This window comes from Bombus flavifrons, chromosome 1 (genome assembly GCF_040668555.2).
Source record: "Bombus flavifrons isolate JBK064 chromosome 1, iyBomFlav1_principal, whole genome shotgun sequence".
In the NCBI taxonomy this organism is placed as follows: domain Eukaryota; kingdom Metazoa; phylum Arthropoda; class Insecta; order Hymenoptera; family Apidae; genus Bombus; species Bombus flavifrons.
Genome location: NC_138442.1, coordinates 18,250,352 through 18,270,960, shown reverse-complemented (window position 1 = coordinate 18,270,960; position 20,609 = coordinate 18,250,352). Strand labels below are relative to the sequence as shown.

The 20,609-nt window shown below is 40.2% G+C and overlaps 3 protein-coding genes across 11 annotated transcripts in view; 1 reads left to right on the top strand and 2 right to left on the bottom strand.

Annotated features, from left to right (window-relative positions):
- The window catches only part of Eip63E (cyclin dependent kinase Eip63E), a 77,594-nt gene that overhangs the window by 2,874 nt on the left and 54,111 nt on the right, over positions 1 to 20,609 (bottom strand). Inside the window, exons 1-2 of one of the 8 annotated variants that reach the window (XM_069114626.1) lie at positions 1,737 to 2,294; positions 80 to 198 (exon numbers count right to left, since the gene is read on the bottom strand). In XM_069114626.1, the coding sequence (XP_068970727.1) occupies positions 80 to 158 (79 nt within the window). In that variant the 5' untranslated portion in view covers positions 159 to 198; positions 1,737 to 2,294. Of the gene's footprint in view, positions 1 to 79; positions 199 to 1,103; positions 1,603 to 1,736; positions 2,295 to 20,609 lie in introns of those variants that run through there. The other 7 variants (XM_069114607.1, XM_069114635.1, XM_069114643.1 and 4 more) reach the window with 7 other exon arrangements.
- On the top strand, positions 2,748 to 7,290 carry Psa (puromycin-sensitive aminopeptidase). 2 transcript variants are annotated; one of them, XM_069114579.1, is made up of 4 exons: positions 2,748 to 3,356; positions 3,723 to 3,967; positions 4,086 to 4,233; positions 4,560 to 7,290. In XM_069114579.1, the coding sequence occupies exons 1-4, from the start codon at positions 3,228 to 3,230 to the stop codon at positions 6,636 to 6,638; spliced, it is 2,601 nt and encodes an 866-aa protein (XP_068970680.1). In that variant the 5' UTR covers positions 2,748 to 3,227; the 3' UTR covers positions 6,639 to 7,290. The 2 variants fall into 2 exon arrangements, with proteins under 2 accessions (XP_068970680.1, XP_068970672.1); XM_069114571.1 differs by lacking the exon at positions 4,086 to 4,233 and adding an exon at positions 4,287 to 4,437 and having other exon boundaries at positions 2,753 to 3,356.
- Positions 10,292 to 10,675, bottom strand: emc (Basic helix-loop-helix domain-containing extra-macrochaetae). The gene has a single exon (XM_069119880.1). The coding sequence runs from the start codon at positions 10,673 to 10,675 to the stop codon at positions 10,292 to 10,294; it is 384 nt and encodes a 127-aa protein (XP_068975981.1).

Genomic DNA, 20,609 nt, shown 5'->3' with positions numbered 1-20,609 from the left:
TCTTATCTTTTTATTTTATAAGGTATTTTACATAATATATCAATGTTGTGTAACATTAGATAATTTTGATTATACTTACAAAGTCTTCCAAAGCTGTGGCTAAGCCTTTTTTTCAGCTTTTGTACTCTGCTAAGAGCACCTCCTTTCTTCTCCCGCATTGTCACAGACCCTGTGCATAATAAGCGCAATCTTTAGCAACTGTAAATCAAAACAAAGATATATAAATTCAGACATTGGCGTACTATAATATATAACCAAGAAACTCAGAATAATTCAAACATTATGGACTATTACATGTGTGATGACATCATGCAGTGTGCAATGCCAGTGTTCCTCAATCTTATGATTAATAGTGGCAGGGATGTGTAAGATATATTTGTCTTGGATAAAGTGCTATATATATATGACAATATTATCAATGAACACTTCTTTCAGAAAGAAGAATATATCTTGTTTATATAGATAACAATATTTTTTCTTCTGTTAAATAAAGTAAAGATTACCACCATGTAACAGTATGTTCGTTGAAACAATGAAATAGTAGAGCAGAAGAGTTTATAACTGCTTCTACAAATACAAACGACATTCTTTCTTAATTTATGTACCATATAAGTATGTATGCTCAATTCGAAAAGATAATAGCACCAGTTGTTCAACTGCATTGACAAAGTTATTCTATTGAAGAAAATTCATATCTAATTAAATTCATGAATTAATACATAACATGAACAATTGTTAGCAGATTATGATATTGAAACAATGATATGCTAATACATAATGATAATGAGAATTTGAAAGTGATCATACATTTTTTCAAATATAAGATAAGTTTTTTTTAAAAACCTATAGTTTATATCTTAAGAGCAAATATCTTATAGCTCTATAAACATGAATTCCATTGTTAGGAAGCAACAAATAATTAGAAGTTTGATATATATATGCATACATAAATACATGATGTGTATGCTTATGTGTATCTCATGTATAACGTATATACACCGTACAATGTACATACATGCGTATACGCACATGTGTTGTTACTACAGGTCAATGAACTAAAGAAAGTTTAGTTATAACGTGTGAAATAACGATAGATAAATTACGTTGATAATCTTTAGAATGACTACTGACTCCACATCTCATTTCACGGTGTTCAGCATGCTTCCCCGTACACAAAAACACTTTTCTCCATTCACGCATCTGTCGCGGTTCTACGAGTAACGTTTTCGCGGCAATGGAAATGCACTACAATATCCAGAGCACTCGAGGTGACGATGCACAACTTTGATACAATCTCACATCTGATAAACTCGTCTACGCGACCGAAGTTCGATAAAAAGCTTCGCCAAGAATGTACATGATCGTTTCTCTCTTCGAAATACATACTGTCCGCCCCCACCCCTCTCGTTAGTAAACGACACGCTCTCCTTGCCTCTCGCTTTGCTGCACTCTCTTCGCCTGTCACTTTGTCTCTCTTTGTCGGACTAATGTCCGCCCCCATAATCGCGCAACTTTTGACACTCTGTCCGACACTACTCGATTGTGTTTTACCAAGTCCACATGTGTAAACCAGAGAAACGATTCAATTCGCAATGAAACACGAACAGAGGGTAAAAACGAAAAGCGGTACACAAGCGTCGAGGACACGGTCTAAGGCTGCGGAAAAATGAAAAAGGGGGGGGGAGCAGCCGGGGAATTAGTTCTGTGATAGTCGGATCTCGCGGGCGTCAACTTACCCTCTTTGCTCTTGGAGGCGGTGGAGCCCTTGTCTTGACAGTACATGATTACTCATTCGCTCGAACGCACGAAACACATCACATATGGGCGGTGACGCACAGTGTGTGTGTATATGTGAGAAGCTATGTTTCGTGGTGTTCCTCTCGGGCAGGTCAGGTCCGGCCAGTACTTCCTTCACCTTTCCCGTATCTTGTACATCGGTGGCAGCGTACGATACTTTCCTAATGAACTGATCGCCATGAAAAACACACCACCGTCTTCCCGTTCACCGCTTAAAGATCTCGCGCCGTGCGCTCTCGCCGTGCTATGCGCTCCGCCGATATTATCCCCGGTTAGACCTCGCTGAACGTTTACACGTTCTCGATTCAGTGAAATATCTCAAATATCTTTTGCAACCGGGTTTCTCTATCGCGACTTCCTGGATATATGGCGGGTGCTCTCGCACGCCACCACTACCTCGAATAACTCATCCGCGAGAACAAACTTCTCCCACGAAGTTCTCTATTCCCATAGCCCCACTACTGCCTCGCGCCACAGACAAAAGTCTGAAACTGGCCGATCTACGTTGGCCTGTGTATATACAACATGCAACCAGAATGGCTACTCGATAGGATTTTCATACGTGTTCGTTTACACCCACCTGGATTTCGTTATCGTACTCTTTTGGTGCTGGAGTTACATTGTATATATTTTATTGCATTGTGTAATCCTTTTAATTAATAATATGTATATGAGTCTTAAAGTGAGTTTTTATATTTATTTTGCAAAATAAATAAAGTCATCAATTACATATTGTCAGTTTTCATGTTACGAGCAATATCAAATATTGAGTTTTTATTTGCCATATTATTGACAAATTATTCTTAAAACACAATTACATACTCGGCTAATTTAAAATCTACTTTTCATTACTGTAAAATATACCTAAACAAGTTCCTAGTATAATATTCCTTTCTGTATATTACATAATCATAGGCAAGCGTTAACCGTTTATTCTAGCTGTACCTAAATTATGCAACTTATATCTTTTTCTAATTCAATTCACTTCAAGTACGGACGCGCGTGTACAGTTAATTAAACAATTTTACAAAATATTTACATTTAAGTCAAGTAAAAAGTGAAACAACGACTTGTTTTCAATGAAAATAGGAAAATTATAATATTAAGGAATTAAAAATTAATATAGTTGGAATAAAACAGTAACACTGAAATTTTTAGAATATAGGATATGGATTAAAATCAAAATTTGCGCGTTTACGTCCATGGCGACATCAGAGCACGTGATTTGTTCTTTTTAACAGTTATAGTTCCATTTTTATTCGCATCTTTGTGTATAGCATGCATATTGCGCATGCGTCTGCGATGGTTTGAGGCGTTGCGTGTTAGTGCATACTTTCGCGTTGTGAGTCGGCAAAAAGGAAAAGCTCAAAACGGGTTTTAAGACATTTCGATATTTAAGGATTTTTCGAATCGCGGTTCAACATCGAGCGATGTCAAGTGTAGAAAAAAAGCCATTTCGTCGGCTGCCCACAGATGTTCAGCCTTACCACTATAATATCGTTTTGTCACCGAATCTGAAAACTTTTGTTTTCGACGGCAAGGAGGATGTGCACATTGACGTAAGCTCAGTCAATCTAGATCACTCATTGGCATATTAATTATTCACGTGGCTCCTAGTAAATTTGTAATTTGAATGATAGAACAAAAAATGTTGACCATATGGCAAACATAACCACAAAATTTATACGCTATATATAAAACAAATTCTAATATAACCTTGAATGACAGTAAATTTGAAGGCATTTTTCTTATCTTGCTTTATCTGTCCTTAAAATTCTGAAAATGTGTATGATTAGTAAAAGTAGAACATGATAAGATAGTCATATGAAAGATATTTGATTTGATGTTTTATGCCAAGATGTTAAATGTTACGTTCTTTTAATTTTATTGTCACTTTATTAATTATGATTTTTTAATATTTGCAGGTCAAGTCATCTACAGACACTATTGTTTTAAATTCATTGGACATTGATATAAAGAGCGTAATTTTTAATGATAATGATGGAAAAGTTATTCCAACAAAACAAATCGAAGTTTGCTCACCCGAAGAAACAGCCACTTTGGTATTTGAAGAAAAATTACCAATGGGTAGAAGTGGATACTTGAGCTTGGAATTCGTTGGGGAAATTAATGATAAAATGAAGGGTTTCTATAGAAGCAAATACATTGGGTACTACAATTTGTATAGAATTATAATAATATGATTCTATCAAATATTTATTTTATTATAAGAGTTATACATTTTTTTTTTTTTTTATCATTTATTATAAGAATTTAACATTTTGTAGACAAAATAAGTACTATGCTGTAACTTATTTATGTCCTACATCAGCTCGTAGACTTTTTCCCTGTTGGGATGAGCCATCATTAAAAGCTACTTTTACTATACAACTTGTGCTTCCTCGTGATATGTCACTTGTTGGTTTATCAAATATGGTAAGCAATGATTGGCATTTTTAAAATAACAAGGATCTTTTATGTGTTTGCAGGACCAATGGAACTGTTGAACATGCAGCTGTAACTCAATTCGAGCCAACAGATGCTAGACGTTGCTTCCCATGCTGGGATGAACCAGCACACAAAGCCACGTTTGATATTACTCTAAATGTACCGTCAGGTCTTACAGCACTTTCCAATATGGTAAGCAGCGCCTAGCACATGTGGTTTTATTTATTTTTTCTTTTGTTTTCTTTTTTAAATAAACATTAATATTATTAAACATATACATAATTTTAGAAGAAATATTTATTTATTTGTTTTAGCCTATTAAAAGCAAGGTAACGAATGAATCGGTCGAGACTTTAGTATTTGAGAGGACACCAATCATGTCGACATATTTAGTAGCAGTGGTAGTTGGTGAATTCGATTACATAGAAGACAAATCGAGCGATGGTGTACTAGTACGCGTTTACACCCCGAAATCGAAGAAAGAACAAGGACAGTTCGCGTTGGAAGTAGCGACAAAAGTACTGCCATATTATAAAACCTACTTTGGAATTGCTTATCCACTCCCAAAAATTGATCTTATCGCGATTGCCGATTTTTCATCCGGAGCTATGGAAAATTGGGGTCTAGTTACATATCGAGAAACTTGTCTTCTAGTAGATCCACAAAACACATCCGCTGTGCGGAAACAGTGGATCGCTTTAGTCGTAGCGCACGAACTGGCGCATCAATGGTTTGGAAATCTCGTAACCATGGAATGGTGGACGCATTTATGGTTAAACGAAGGATACGCTTCGTTTGTGGAATTCTTATGCGTTGCCCATCTGTTTCCCGAATACGATATTTGGACTCAATTTGTGACAGACACGTACATCAGAGCATTAGAGCTTGACGCTTTAAAGAATAGTCATCCAATCGAGGTACCAGTCGGTCACCCTTCTGAAATCGATGAGATTTTTGATGACATTTCTTACAATAAAGGGGCATGTGTTATTCGAATGTTGCATTCCTACATTGGAGACGACGATTTTCGAAAGGGTATGAATCTCTACTTGAAAAAGCACAGCTATGCCAATGCAGAAACTGGAGATCTTTGGGACGCTCTGGAGGAAGCCAGCAATAAGGACGTACGCAGCGTGATGTCCACTTGGACCGAACAGCAAGGATTCCCTGTTGTCAGAGTTCAACATCGTCAAGAAGGCAGTGATCGAATTCTGTCTCTGTCTCAGGAAAGATTCCTAGCTGATGGTTCCGTGGATACCGGAAACAGTTTGTGGATCATACCAATTAGCATAAGTACGTCGAAGAATCCAGAGGAGTGTGTACTTAAGGCTTTGTTCGACGAGAAGACGAAAGAGTTTCGAGTCAAAAACGTTCCTGAAGATCACTGGGTAAAGATCAACCCTGGAACAATCGGTTTTTACAGGACTCACTATAGCCCTGAAGCATTGTCTCTCTTGTTACCGGCTGTCAAAGATCACGCGTTACCTCCCTTAGATAGACTGGGTCTACTGGACGATCTATTTGCTATGGTACAAGCTGGTCATGCTTCTACCGTAGAAGTACTTCAACTTATGCAAGCGTTTCAACATGAAGACAATTTCACTGTATGGTCTAGTATAGTCAATAGCCTAGGAAAAATCGGAGTCCTCGTATCTCATTTGGATTTTGAGGATTCGTTTAAAGCGTTTGGACGTAACTTGATGCGCGACATTACCAACAAACTAGGCTGGGATCCTAAACCTAACGAATGTCATCTGGACACCCTTCTACGATCCCTTGTTCTAGGTCGTATGGCAGCATTGAACGACGAGGATACTATACAAGAAGCGAAAAAGAGATTCGAGTTGCACGTTTCTGGCACCACGCTACTCGCTGCCGATTTACGCAGCCCTGTTTACAGGGCTGTACTTTCTGTTGGTGATGCCGACACTTATGAAACCATGTTGAGGCTTTATCGAGAAGCAGATTTGCACGAAGAGAAAGACAGAATACTGAGAGCGCTAGGTGCGATCAAAGATGAAACCTTGTTGGCAAAGGTTCTAGATTTCGCTATGAGCGACGAAGTCAGAGCTCAGGATACAGTGTTTGCTATCATGTCGGTGGCAATGACTTACAAAGGCCGCGTGATGGCTTGGGACTTTTTCAAGGAAAATTGGAAGACCCTGCTCGATCGATACGGTGGCGGTTTCTTGATTTCGAGATTGGTGAAATTCACTACGGAGAATTTCGTTACCGAGGAACGAGCCAAAGATGTCGAGGAATTCTTCAAGAACCACCCGACACCGGGAACCGAAAGAACGGTCCAACAGAGCGCCGAATCCATCAGATTGAACGCGGCATGGCTTGCCAGGGATAAAGACTCTATCAAGGAATACTTGATCACTCATGTTTAGTAGTACCATGAGTTATTTGTCTTGAGTTCTTGTCCTTACCTTGTTACAATTTCTCATACAGTAGGAAATCTAAAGGGCTACAGTATGCCATTCTGCGAACGTATTAAAAATAAAACACGAGTTGCTTCGAGTCAATTTAGAGAAAAAGAAGATTACAAGGATTCTCTTGTAACACACGACATCGTAGAATTCGCCTTTACAGACATACATATACACACGCATACACACAAACAGGTACACATATACAACAGTTGCTTCAAAGGAACCTCGACTGCGTGCATAGTTGCTCGTTGTTTCGTTGCAAATTTCGTTGCAATTCTTTCGAACGAATGTACAGGAGCTGCGAAAGAATATTACAGTCCGTACTACCGAACTTTATCAAATGACGACGGCATTTTTTAAATTGCTGCATTATATTCTTTGGCATTTACTTTCCCAGTCTTATGATTCACGTACGATGTAAGTTCTTTCCCCGATAAGCATGATGTCTCAAAACCGCGCACTAGTGTTTACCACTTTTATAATATGAGTAAAATGAGTGAATCAAGATGAATAAAAAGAAAGAAAACAAGCGTGTAGCTGCAGAAACTCATTTATATCACGTACTATAACCGAGAAAATTGAAATAAATACTTCTACGCTTGTATCTTTACGACTACGTATTCAATTAGCTTTCTCCGTTCTTAATATTTAATAGTATTAAAAATTTCATTTGATCGACCATATTCACATTTTATTAATCATCAAATTCATAACAACCAGAATCCACCCCTCAAGCCTCCAACCTATGAAACTCTCCGCCTCCTCGGTATCTCGTGATTGAAGCACGCGTGGGCGAGCAGAAGTCATATCGGTCACTTAAGCGTCGTTACACGCTCGCAAGGTGACGGTTGCGGAGTACGAGTTCGCTCCTTATCCCCAGCATTGATCAGCTCTTTTAACCCGCGTAGGAGGGTTGTGCTGCCGTGAGTCAGCTTCCACTTTCGTTTATTAGCGCGTATACACGCGTATATCCAGCCTGGTGGTTTGCGTCGACTAGTCGTCCGCCACCCTCTTTATCTCTCTCTTTCTCTCTCTCTTTCTATCTCCCTATGGTGCTTCCTCCCCATCTCACCGTATGAATACGAAGCAAACTCGAGTGGTCGAAGAGATGAGAGAGCTAGCCGGGCCGGGGGCACACGCGCTCGGACGGAATCAGTTCCCGTGGGTATTCCGTGGTCTCGAGGTTCCCAGGAGCGCGCACGCGACCCGGGACAGGGGACACACGATCAATACGGGAACTTAGCGAACTCCTACAACGATACATCGTGCGACCACTACCAGCCCTGTCCTCTCCTTGCCTCGACGAGGACGACCATCCGAAGGGCCGCCTCCTCCTCGCACGTGTGCACGGATTATTACGTACACGTGTGTCCATTTAAGTCAGCCCACCCCGCGCGTGTTTCACGGGACGCTCGCGGATTTATCGTTGAAAGCGATGCAGCGACCTAACGAGAAGAAATTGCCGATGGGGATCGTTACGGGTTGAGCTCGATTGTCGGGAACAGTCCCTTTTTCGAGGTAATGTCCCCGGAACACCTTATTCGCCAACAACTTCGTTGGCTTTTCCATTGCGTCTCGTCGACCAAGGAAACCTTTATTGGACCATTCTATTTCTTGTAATAGGCACCTGTGCTGGCAGGAACGAACGCGCGGGATATATCACCTATTCGAATCGTTTTATCGATGATTAAGACTTTATACTCGAACGCCTTGGGCAATTTAGCGTGATGTATGCGTTGGACCGAGGGTGAAAGGATTATGGTATCAGATGGATCTCCCGGATTGGTGATTGGGTAGAAGGGCTGGCGTAATCGCTAGAAGTTTTTAGGGTAAAACTTGGAGGAGAATGGCAAAAGTAAGGTGTATATGAATTTATTGGCGATATTTTACGAAAAGGCTGCGTGCTTTGGAACATTATATTTATGAAGAAGGAAATATATTGTCAAGTTATATTTTTACCTTTAGTTTCCTTCGAAAGGCTGAGATTTTCTGTTGGATAACAACTTACATAAATATACGACTCTTCTCTTATTTCTTCTCAGCGTTGCGCACAGTGGGGAGCATAAAAATAGAAACAGTCCTAATTTTGTTTGTAATTATTAGTCGAAATAAAGACAAACATTGTTCTACATTATAAGAAAAAAAGACATTTCACGATATAATTAGTTGAAATTACAAGTTGCATTTTCCTCTTTATACGCTTTTTACAGCTTAAACGATTTTTTTTTTTTTTTTTTTTTTTTTGTTAATCAACTAACCTGTTAAGGGGAGGGATCATCGTTGATGAGAAAACAGTATACACAAAAGTAATCGTATGGACACAGTTTGTATTTTATTTCGCGCGCGAGCGAGCATAACCAGCTCACACATCAAATATACTTACACTTTACAGCCTTTCAGTCTTCGCGAATATACAATAATTACGGAGAAAATTTCTAAATTATAATATGAAAAGCAATAACAATGATAATCATGTAATAATAATATAATATAATATAATAATAATATAGAATCGACCGTTGCGATTAATGTAATAATTCATAATACAAATAAATTCGCTTTATTATCTACAAGGGGGAGTTCAAAATAATACATGCTCTGATCAACGCGATGATAAACATTTCTCTTCCACGCGAAAACTACGAAAGAAAAGGAAAGGCGATCCATTCACGACTGGTTGTGGACGAGGGGGTGGTACTTACAATTAAAACGCAGGTGATCAATTCGATTTCGATCTTCGTCGATCCTTAAATATACATTCGTTCCTCTAAAACGAACATTTATAGAAAAATTTCCTAGATTTCGAACTAAACTATCGAAATCGATCGGAATTTCTTGTCGAAACGAATAGTTGCAATATTATAAAATCAATCGACGGGAAGAAACGATCTTCCTATATGTTACAATTCGGAATTACGAAACAAAGTAACAAGAGAATGATAAAAAAAAAAAGATCAACGCGATCGTCGTTCACCATATCGAGAAACGAGACACGTGTAACACAGTTCGGATTAGGAGAGGATTATAAGAATCGGAGAAGGGAGGTCGGAAGGCGGAGAGAGTTTGGTGGATCAAAAAAGAAGTGAATCGATTAAAAGATGAGAAAAGGAGTCTCGTGCGAGGAATGCGGTGAGTTCTATGTACAAGTATTTACATCTTTACTCGAAGAAAGAAGTTAAGATCGGCCGTAATCGGCCCGCTTCGTCGTCCTTCTTTCACGTCGTCTTCGTTCTTCTCTTCAGGCGCCGCGCCGCCTCGAGACGTCGAGCGCATCCCTATTCGATGTCCTCGCTCTTTTCTCGAAACGCTCGACAAAGTCCCGTTCTTCTCCCGAATACCTGAACATCAGGATACCTTTCATCCCTGTTTCCCTTCTGGACCTTCGAAATCTTCAAGAAATCTCTATACAGTCGAAGACGAGCACAAAACATGGTTGTAGCAACGTTCTTTCGGTGAAACGCTACCACAATGAGCCGAGTTCTCGATTCAACTCCCCGAAGATGACTCGAACAATCCCGCGACGTCGAAACACGGAGGTCAAGCCGTCAGCCCACGAGGACAAGAAGCTCGCAGCGACCTGAACCTCACTGGAGCTCGTTCGCCGATACAGGTCACCGTTCCGCGACCATTCCGGTGATCGTGGATGTTGACGATGTTGTCGTCGTCGTTGGAACGGTCGTCGGAGCATTCAACAACGGTTGCAACGGTTGCCTCGGTGTCGTTTTCGCTACGGTGGATTCGTGATGAACGTTCGTTTCCTCCAGAGTCGTCTGAAGATCGCAGATGTACTCGATCACCCTCTGGATAACCTCGAGCTTGGATAACTTCCGTTTCCTCGGCATGTCAGGCACCAGGGATCTCAGCTTCGTTAGGTAAGCGGCCACTTCTTCTGCTTCCAGGTCACGACGAGTTCCGTTGATGCCCAGGCTGCTGTGCAGAACACCTCGACTTGGCGGTACTCTGCCGCCCACTGGGCTTACCACCATCGCCTTCATGTCGTACGCGTATATGCGTGTTTCTTACTTCTGGTCGATTTTCAGTCGACGCGAGAGTTCGCTCGCTAAACACACAGTCAGCAGTTAAGCGGCGAAAAAGATGTGGGTCGTCGATTAATTCGATCGGGCAGCACACTTTCCGAAATATACGGCTGCTTATCTGCCGGACGCCAGTGCACGCACCCCGTGTATTTATCGATCGAACCAACCCACCAAAGTAAGCGCACGAGATAGCGGTAGAGACTCGCGCGATCTTGGTCTTTCGTTCTTCTTTCTAATTCCGTCCACTTTTGTATGCCGCTCCTTTTTCCTTTCGGTGAAGTTTGACGATTTACAACACCAACGTCACACACTATTTCTATGGCTGTCTGTGTTATCGCAAGATAGTTACACTCGCGTTGAACATCGCCTTGATCGAACTGTTTGTTAATTCGAGAAGAGAAATTTTCTGATGACTATTCCGAACGCAACGAGTGCGCAAGAAAAGAGCGTGCAGCGTACTCCTTGTAACGTACACGTTACGCTCGACGGATCGAAATCAACTGGCCTCCGCCCCTCACCTGCGCGCTTATATAGCTTTCCCCCACCCGGTACCGTTCTACCCGCGACGCCTCCACTATCCATACGGCGCAATCGCTGCCCGAATAAAATAGCGTTGGACTCGAATCGCTCACGAAACGAATTGTTATCTGACCTATTTATATATGCACTTTTGGTAAATATTTATGCATAGGTAATTTCTTTTTCCTTTTTTTTCTCTTTCTTTTCAATCGACTGAAAAAAATGGCCGCTATTTGTGATCGGAGATAATGTAATCGACGATAATCTTGTTTGCACTGTACTCGATTGCGCGGGCTATTTGCCGGTACATGTGAACCGAGCGTCGATTTCTTTAGAAAAATTATTTTACTGCGAAGTATAAAGTGGTATTCGTGTCGCATCGATGCTTCGTTCTGAATATCGGCTAGATTGGTTTATTAAAGAAGAATGTTAATATTTATTTATATTTGAAGATTCTTTTACCTAATTTTTCCTTTTTTCTTTTTGTTTTAGACTTTAGATCTTGTAATTGTCGCCATCTATTTTGGTACGTAGTTTAATAAAAAGGGATATACATATTGGCAGGATATCGCGTAGGTAATTCGTTTCATAAATTTAATTTATTCGTCGATGTACAGCTACAAATACAGTAGTTATTAAACAACCAATGGAAACAATTGCTACTATTCAAAGCAAACACTCAGCTTCCTTAATCAGTACGGAAATACCAAAATAGTAACGTATAAAATGTGTCACATGATATATCATTTTCTATTAATATATTCTTTTCACGGATTAATTTCCTGCGGTATGATCGCATACGTATTATGTAGCCCAAAGTCATACAAACTACCTAAGAACTTCAACCGTACTTCCTTAGCCATACCAGGTGTACACAACTTCTATATAACCCAAAATCCTGTACCACGACCGAACACCATATTGTACGTACAAACACGTTCCCAAACCATCGATCTCGTCATTCTTCCAAACGACGTTCTGTTACCCCCTATAAGGCATCCCTTATATTCCATTCACAAGCTGTAGCCAGCAGCTAACCGAAGAAGCAGTGAAAAAGAACGAGGCAAGACAAACAGGAGAAAAGAGGGAAGAAAATCCGACAGAAGCGGACGGGTACACGTATCGTGAGCCGAGGCGACGAATAATTCGCGGAAAGGCGCGAGTAGGAACGCCGCCAGGAATTCCTGCTGGACGCCTGCTCGCTATCTCCGTCACCTCCTCCCCGGTCATGGAGCTTGTTCCAGCGAAAATCGTTCGGCTCGAAGCCAACCGTAGTCGGGGGTGTTTGACGACCATGGGACCAGAGGCGTCGGCGGGACAAGCCGGGCGTGGAAGAGAAGGGCGACGCCGCTAAAGCTAAAGCTGCCCACGACGAGAGGGACACTGGTGGCGGCGGCGCTTGAGGGGAGGGGGCAAAGGCATAGCGGTGTGGCGGCGGGGTAGGAGGGGGTGCGCGCTAAGGGTTCTAGGCGCGGGTGGAGGGGTGGGAGAGCTGCGCGGCTGTACGCGGTCGCGGGGAGGGGGAAAGGGGAGACACGACCATTGTTGAACGTCCGGCGGCGCCAGCCACTAGCCATCACGGCTACCACCACCATCACCAACTCGCGTCGTCTCACTACCACCATCATCGACGACAACCACCGTCCTCTCATGCATGCTCATGGTTCACGAGCTCTCGCGGCACCGTGCACCGCCAACCTGTACACCATGATTCCGGCTACGGTTTTCTATATATGTACGCGCGTGTATAGCATATCTATATGTACGTGCACGCATATATGTATACATGCGCGAGGTGCCCAGCGCCGAGACTCTTTCGCCTTCTTGACTTTGCGTGCTAGCGCGTATACATACGACTCCACGCTCTCGTGTTCTTCCTCCGATCGTCGGTTCGTCGATCTCGCTCTCGCTCCTCGTGACTCTCTGGTTACTTCGGCGTCTCGTTACCGGTCGCCGGGACAAGAACCCATCCGTTGTCCGGCGCTACGGACACACAGCGAGCGGAGTCCTTTATTATGCGCTACGTTTCGGATACGAGTCCCACGAGACGTCTCGGTGAAATTGCGTTGGAGGAGGAGGCGAGGGAGATCTCTGATTCGTAGGGTGAGTCGGTACTGATTGCACGAACGCGGCGGTGAGGATACGAGGAAGGTTCCTATATGATATACAGAGAATGGATATATGACACGAGGAAGGTTGATGTTAGAACTTCGGATGTATCTATTTTTGTCTTTCTTTGGTTTCCCTTCTTTGGCACCTTTATGTACTAATATATCACAGTATCGTATCTTTTTTTGAATATGACAGATATACAACTTTTGTAAAAATTATTATTTCGCTGTAGCTGCTCTGATATTACTTCACCATGCATAGGATTTTAAATGAAACAGTCTTGAATATCATTTTATCTCCACAAAATTACATACATACAGTGTGAACTTGTTGTTTATTTCCTATATCTTCTAATATATTCAACCTCGGTAAAGAGTTCAATAAGAAGTAATTCGTTAATCGTTATGGTAGTTAAAAAAACTCAACGAAAAATGCTAACAAGGTTCTAGTGTCAGAATATATATGAAGCTTATGAATATATATCAAACTTAGGTACGTTTGCACTTGAGTATAATTCGCTGTGGGCCAGCTTGCCTCATGGTTATGTTTATGAACGTAGCGAATGTCCGTGCAAAGTTCACGGCGGCGGTGAAGAACCGAAAGAACCCGGGGTTGAACATGATACAAAATGTAGAGCAAAGTTCACATCTGCTATTGTGTATTTTAGAACTCGTTTACATAGTAGAGGTGTTCGTAGAATTTCAGCGAACTAGATATACTTCTGAGTTTTCCGTACACTCGAATCATTATCAGTTAAGAACGTCGAAAAAGATTAAAATTTCTAGAATTTCGGAAACGTTTTTAACATTTCTCAATAGAGATGAACGATATTTACGTTAAAATCAAACAGATGAAACATTTTTACGTTTACATTCGATCGTCGAACGAAAATGATGCACGAGTATGACACATCGCGATGAAATTTGTCAAGCACAGTTACACTCGAATACTCACGTATCTATTAAACATTCAAAATCTCCTATCTTTAAAACAAATTTATATACAAAATCTTATTCGTGTTTACATCTCATTTTCTCGCATAAATCGCTTTCTCATCGAAGCTAGCAGTTACGAAGCATCTCGCGTAACAAGCACGCGTAACATTCTCCTATAGAAAGAAAATTAAAACTCTGGAGATAGAAGATAACGTTATCTAGTATCGGAAAAGGATGAGATCTTCGTGAGAAAGCTGCTTCATGGTAAAGCTGTTTTTTCATCGATGTCTAACGAGGAAGAAGATTGAATATCTTCGCGAGCAAACTTTGTCGAATGTTGGACGAATAGGTAAAAAGAAAAAAATAGAAAAGTAGAATTTCTAAGAACGAGAAAGAAGAAAATATACTGCTGTAGCGGATAAAATAAGTTTATGCCGAGGAGAAACACGCGGCGAGAGTATAAAACGGAGAACGCTGAGAGAGATGCGAGTGTGATAATCGGAAATGCAAAGCGTAACGGAGCGCGCCTCATTGCGCGTGAAATCTCGTCGTGATAAAGATTTTAGATACCATGGAATAGTTGGCCGAGTTGGAAGCCGCGATTTTCCATTCGGCTAAAAGCGAAGGCGTGAGTCGAGTCGATCGAGAGGAAGAATATGGGAGTTAACGGTAAACGTGGAAGAAATACGTAATTCGCGAGCTTTTGCTAATCGAGGAGCTGCAGACGACGACGCGCGCCGGATGTTCCGTTTAGCTGTCGGTGGAGCGCGAGACGAGCAAAAAAGAATAACGAGGAGAAATAGAAAATGATGTGGTAATAAGAATTGTGGATGTAATTAAAGCGCTAAGTAGCATGTAAGACGCCGTGACGTTCTGACATGTTAACGCGATGGAATGGCAAGATAAAGGCACTTCAAGTCCTAGGTAAATATTTTTAACATAAAATGATGGGTTTCGATTCTCTCTTTCTGCGATTAATAAGAACGTATGGGTGTTTTTGCAAGATTGAAGTTGATTTTCTTTGAAGTCGAAAGGTATTAATGTACTTACTTCATGTTCAGCATACCATTTTGATTATAATTATTTATATATGTATATATAGTATACTTGTGCGCACATCAGTTCTATTGTATTATAAGTAACAGCTAGTATGAAAATATCGTTACATATAAACCTTCTATTTTTATAAAGCGACGTTAAATATAAAATTAATATTTTTACTATAGCTTTAAGCGAAGTTAAAGTTAAATCAGACTGTTGAATATCTTCCAACTTTTCGCTGTTCTTTTAGATAGATACCGAAGACTTCGTACAGATTATGCGTATAATGACTTTTTATTTCGATGCCAAATCATAATACTTCAGCTGCTGTCAGTGCACAGCTATAATCAAAGTCATTATTACTCCATCAAACAAATCTTACAAAAAATTATTCCAATTTATAGCAGCTTTTTGTATCACGGGCAAAAAGCTATTAATAAATCATATTTTATCTAATCGACATAAATCAATCATCACCCTTTCTCGACCAGATACCATCAACGATTTTGCGTAAGTTAATCTGCATACGAGCGGTGAACTAAAACCATGGAATTTTCGATGCTTATCTTTGTCCTTTTGCAATAACGCGAAACAATAACGCATAACTTGACAATGCAGTAATCCACCTTCTAACATAGTTGGTGCGTACGTACGATTATCGAGCAATGACGATCGCGTATAATAATCAGTGTCGTTAGTTCGACAAACGTGAACGATATCTCGATGAAGAGATCGTTGGTGTTTGTCGATGCAGAGTCAATGCTAACCGGCACGAAGATTCCATGGAAAATTACAGGGAATAAAATCGAACGAAACGCCCGTGAGACTCGGGCACTTGCGCGGTTACATACCTGAGCAACCGGATCTCATTGACTTCTTGACCTTCGAGTTTAAGAAATGGAGTTCCCTTGACCTGGGAATAAATAAACTGACGAAACCGCTGCCCGGCAGTATCATTTTAGCCCAAGTGTATTTATACTTTTCCCCGGTATCGTGGCTCTATTACGCGTAAGCAAAGTATTAAGTGGTACCCGGTAATTGAAACTGGATACCGCGCACGCTGTTCCTTTATCTGTCATTACGGGATCGCGAGTCGGAGAACACTAGTTACCGGTAACGACCGCGAGCACCCGCTTTTAACCTCGTTTAATTTCGTTAATTAATTGTTACAATCGATCGCCTTCGGCGTCTCTATTTAAGCTTCCGTTTCTCATTACACGTGTACCGAGCGAAAAACCGCGTTTACGTTTATAGTCGCTGGGGTTATCTGGATATGTTACGAGCTTAATTAGCATGAGAAACGTAGCTTCGCATTAAGTTCCAAGGGAGATAAGTAAATTACTATATTCCAACGCTTTCTAACGAGTCGAATAGTCACGGATAAAAGAAACGTCGACTGGAAACGTTCCGTTCGACCAGTGTATCATTACTTAACTGGAATTATTTTACTTACTTGCTGTTTATTTGATTTGAAGTATCTTTTTCAATTTTTATCCTCGTTTTTTGCTAGTCAAGATGGTTAACTCCAAGCTGCGTGTGATCAAGAATGCAGCTTGAAACCATTTTACTAATTTGCAGCTATTATCTTACTTCGCTTGAAATATCCTTCCAAGTTTCTCGAAGCTAATATTCTTCCAACTATTCTTTGTCTCGAAGGAACAATAACTGTTATCTTCGTGTTTTTTTTTCCTTTCTTTCGCGATCTCTCTCAATGCCATTTACAGTATCCATTTTCCATTAGAAATCCACCTGAAGCCAGGTGGCTCGAATTCGATAAAATTATATATCAAATAACTGAATGAACTATTAACGCAAACTTGAAATGATTCGGGAGCTGGAACGAGACTATACTCTCGATTTATATGTTACGACATCGACCGCTTGCTCGATCGTTAATTACCCTCCGAAACGTTCAGTTTCCACTGAAATTCACGAGATAATTATTCCCGTGTTCCTATTTTCAGCTCGTGGGTCTCACTTACACGCGTCGTTTCGCTGGACACGTTTTTGGATCGTCGTTTAGTTTAGACGATCAGCCAATCTACACTCTGAACTGAGCAGTTTCCTACGAGAAAAAAAAAGCTCAATGTCCGCCGTTAGAAACCGGAATAGTAACGCGTTACGTGGAAATTCTACGGAATACTAACGCGAGTCGAGGAAATCACTCGAATGCCGGACACGTAGCTCGTCTCACGAGCACCGGATCTTCATTGACTCTGGATAGCTCGAGTGTCATTCGAAATTAACCCCGGCGGACAGGGTAACATACTTGTTATGTAACTGGTCGATTGGGAATATAGATGTACTAAAACGTACTATGTAACCAAAAGTGAAAAATTACTTATCCAGTTGTTTTCTTCTATTCTTAAGTCTCTAAAAATTTGTAAAGAGTTGTATGGCTTTACATTAACTTTTACATAAAGATTTTGTATTGTAAGTTTGCTGTTTCTCGAGGCGCGTGAGGTTTTAAACGCCAATTGTAGGAAGCTTAAAGTTGGATGTTACATCTTTTAAGAAAACGGTATACGTGAGAACACGCTTCAATATTTGGTTCATAAAGTAAAGATCTTATGTTTAGTCGTGGGTACGATTTGCGTTTTGTAAAATTCTTTATTATATCAATTCTATGAGAATTAAACAAAAACATGACCGGAGTATATAATAAATCACCTACTAATTTTATTATTAATTTCAAATTAATGTTACAAATATCAATGATATTTTTTAGTTTCGATAGTGTCTTGTATCGGGAATTCCAAATTGATTTTTTCTTTAAATTCTTCATTTCTATGAAATACATGGAGATTTCAAATTTTAGATAGCGTACTTCAATAATAATACACCGAAAATTATAGTGTGAGACTTGTATCAGAGAAATAAAAAAAAAAAAGATAAGAGGAAAGTTATATAGAGAAAAATCCATAACGCAAGGGAAGTATATATTTTACAAAAATCATGATAAAATTTCTCCGTTACGAATCCTTTCAAATCTATAGATCAAGTTACCGTGAAAGATTGCGAATTGATCCTGCTGATCTCTGTTAGATATCAGCTTGTCACAATACGATACGATACGATTGTAACTATCTTTTATAAATGTCAGCGCATCGCAACTTTTCGAAATATTTTGCATATTAGCCATCAGTCATTCGAGACCTTTGCCTTTTAATTACTAGCCCTTCTCCTTATGCGTCATTGCGTTTCTACGAAGACGTAAATAACAGGATAACGAGCTAAGTATATTTTCTATCTTTTTGATTTATATCAACTACACGTACTTAACACCAATGCCGTTAGATCAACGTTTATAAAGCTTGAACTTTACCATAACGTTACTTAAACGATATTTTTATCATTGCTACACTGAAAGGAAATATCATGGTAACAGGAATAAAAGAAAAGGTATCAAGGTTTCTAGGTTAAAAAAAAAGGTGGTAAGATGACTCGAGTTGGAACAAGATCAGCAAAAGATAAGAGCCAGACACGTAACTATAAATTAGATTATGTAAATCATCGATGACGTGCCATTGACTGCGACCCGATACAATTTGCAATCGAGTCGCTTTCATACGTAACGAGGAACTGAACTGGAATTGGATCGAAAATAACTGCGACATTCCTCCGGGGCCGATATCAGTTCGATGTTTTTAACCGTGACCAGACGCAATAGAACGCGCAACGCACGGTTTTAAATAAACCGTAATCGTGCACGCATTACATAAATCTTTTTCGAGCCTGGACAAGTTAATCGGCCATTTTACGCCGCGAAGAGGTGCACCAACGAGTCGTATAAATTATCGAGTAATTGCTCGACGACTTTTCCGAGGGAACGAGAATGCGTGTCGTTCGATGGTACTATCGCGTTGGTAACAGAGATAGATAGATACTTGTTCGTATACATATAACGATCGTGGCGAATCTTATAAAACGCGATCTGGTTAGCGAGACCGATCAAGCTGTAGTTTTCAACTGCACATGGTACAGTCATGAATGCAAATAAGGATAAACTTTGTGTCGTTAAAGGTTGGAGAAAATGATCTTTCGAAGGAACGTTACGCAGGAGTAAAAAGTAAAAATAAAGAAGAAATAGGAAAGTCGAACGGACGATGAAGGTATGGTTTCGATATAAAAACACGAATCGTTGTGATATGCAAATATATTGGAGAAATGCGAAATGCAAGATGATCGAAAAAAAAGAAAATGATCTTTCGACAGAACGTTATACGGGAGTAATAAAGAATAAAAAGAAAACTCGGACGAGCGATCGAGGTACCGTTTCCACGTAAAATCACGAATCGAATGGAGAATCATTGTAGTATGCAAATATATCGAGGAAATGTAAAATACGAAAAGGTTGAAGAAGATCTTTCGAAAGAACTTTATATTTACAGAAATAAGGAAAAAAAAATCGAGGTTTCGGTCGTAAAATTACGAATCATATGGAAGATCATTGCGATATGCAAATATGTTGGGGAAATGCAAAATGCAAAAAGGTCGGAGAAAATGATCCGTCGAAAGAACGTCATATGGAAGTAAAAATGGAAATAAAAAGAAAAATGAGAAATCGAGCGAATGATCCAGGTACCGTTTCGACGTAAAATCACCAATCGAATGCAGAGAATCGTTGTGACATGCAAACACGATCCAACACGAATACTCGAAATGCAGTTTCGTTGTACGCTTTGGAACAGCGTCAATCAGAGCGTGAATTCATCGATCGCGCCTCGCCCCTTTTATTTGCTTCGCAATTCGTCCTCGATTAGCTGAAAAGGAAGAAATCCGTCATTTCACGGGGATTCCAGAATAAAAACAGCTTGGTCGTCTCTGCTGCCGTTGACAGTCGGTGCCACTTGCGGTACCACTGGAAAATGGGACAGAGGAAATTTATACGTACGCATCCCATGCTTCACCTGTCTTCGGGTAATTAACATAAATCACAACGCGGAGGAGAGCGAAATTACGATTAACCTCCTACATTCTGTGGTCGGTTATTACGATGTAAAATATAGAATGACTCATGGTGGATTATATTTGTCCCTTGTTAGTAGAATATCATTATCGTATCTTAATTATCAGAGAAGACACGGAAAATTCTACATACCGATTCTGTTTATACCGTTTAATTTCTGTCTAAATTGTATCGTTCGTGTATCGAATGTGATTTCATTCGATTCGGCTGGAATAATTAAACGACGAATATATTACGTTGCATTATGCATGTTTGACGTTTGCACAATGACATTTTCGCCTCGATTCGAGAATTATAATTGCTATCATAGTTCGTC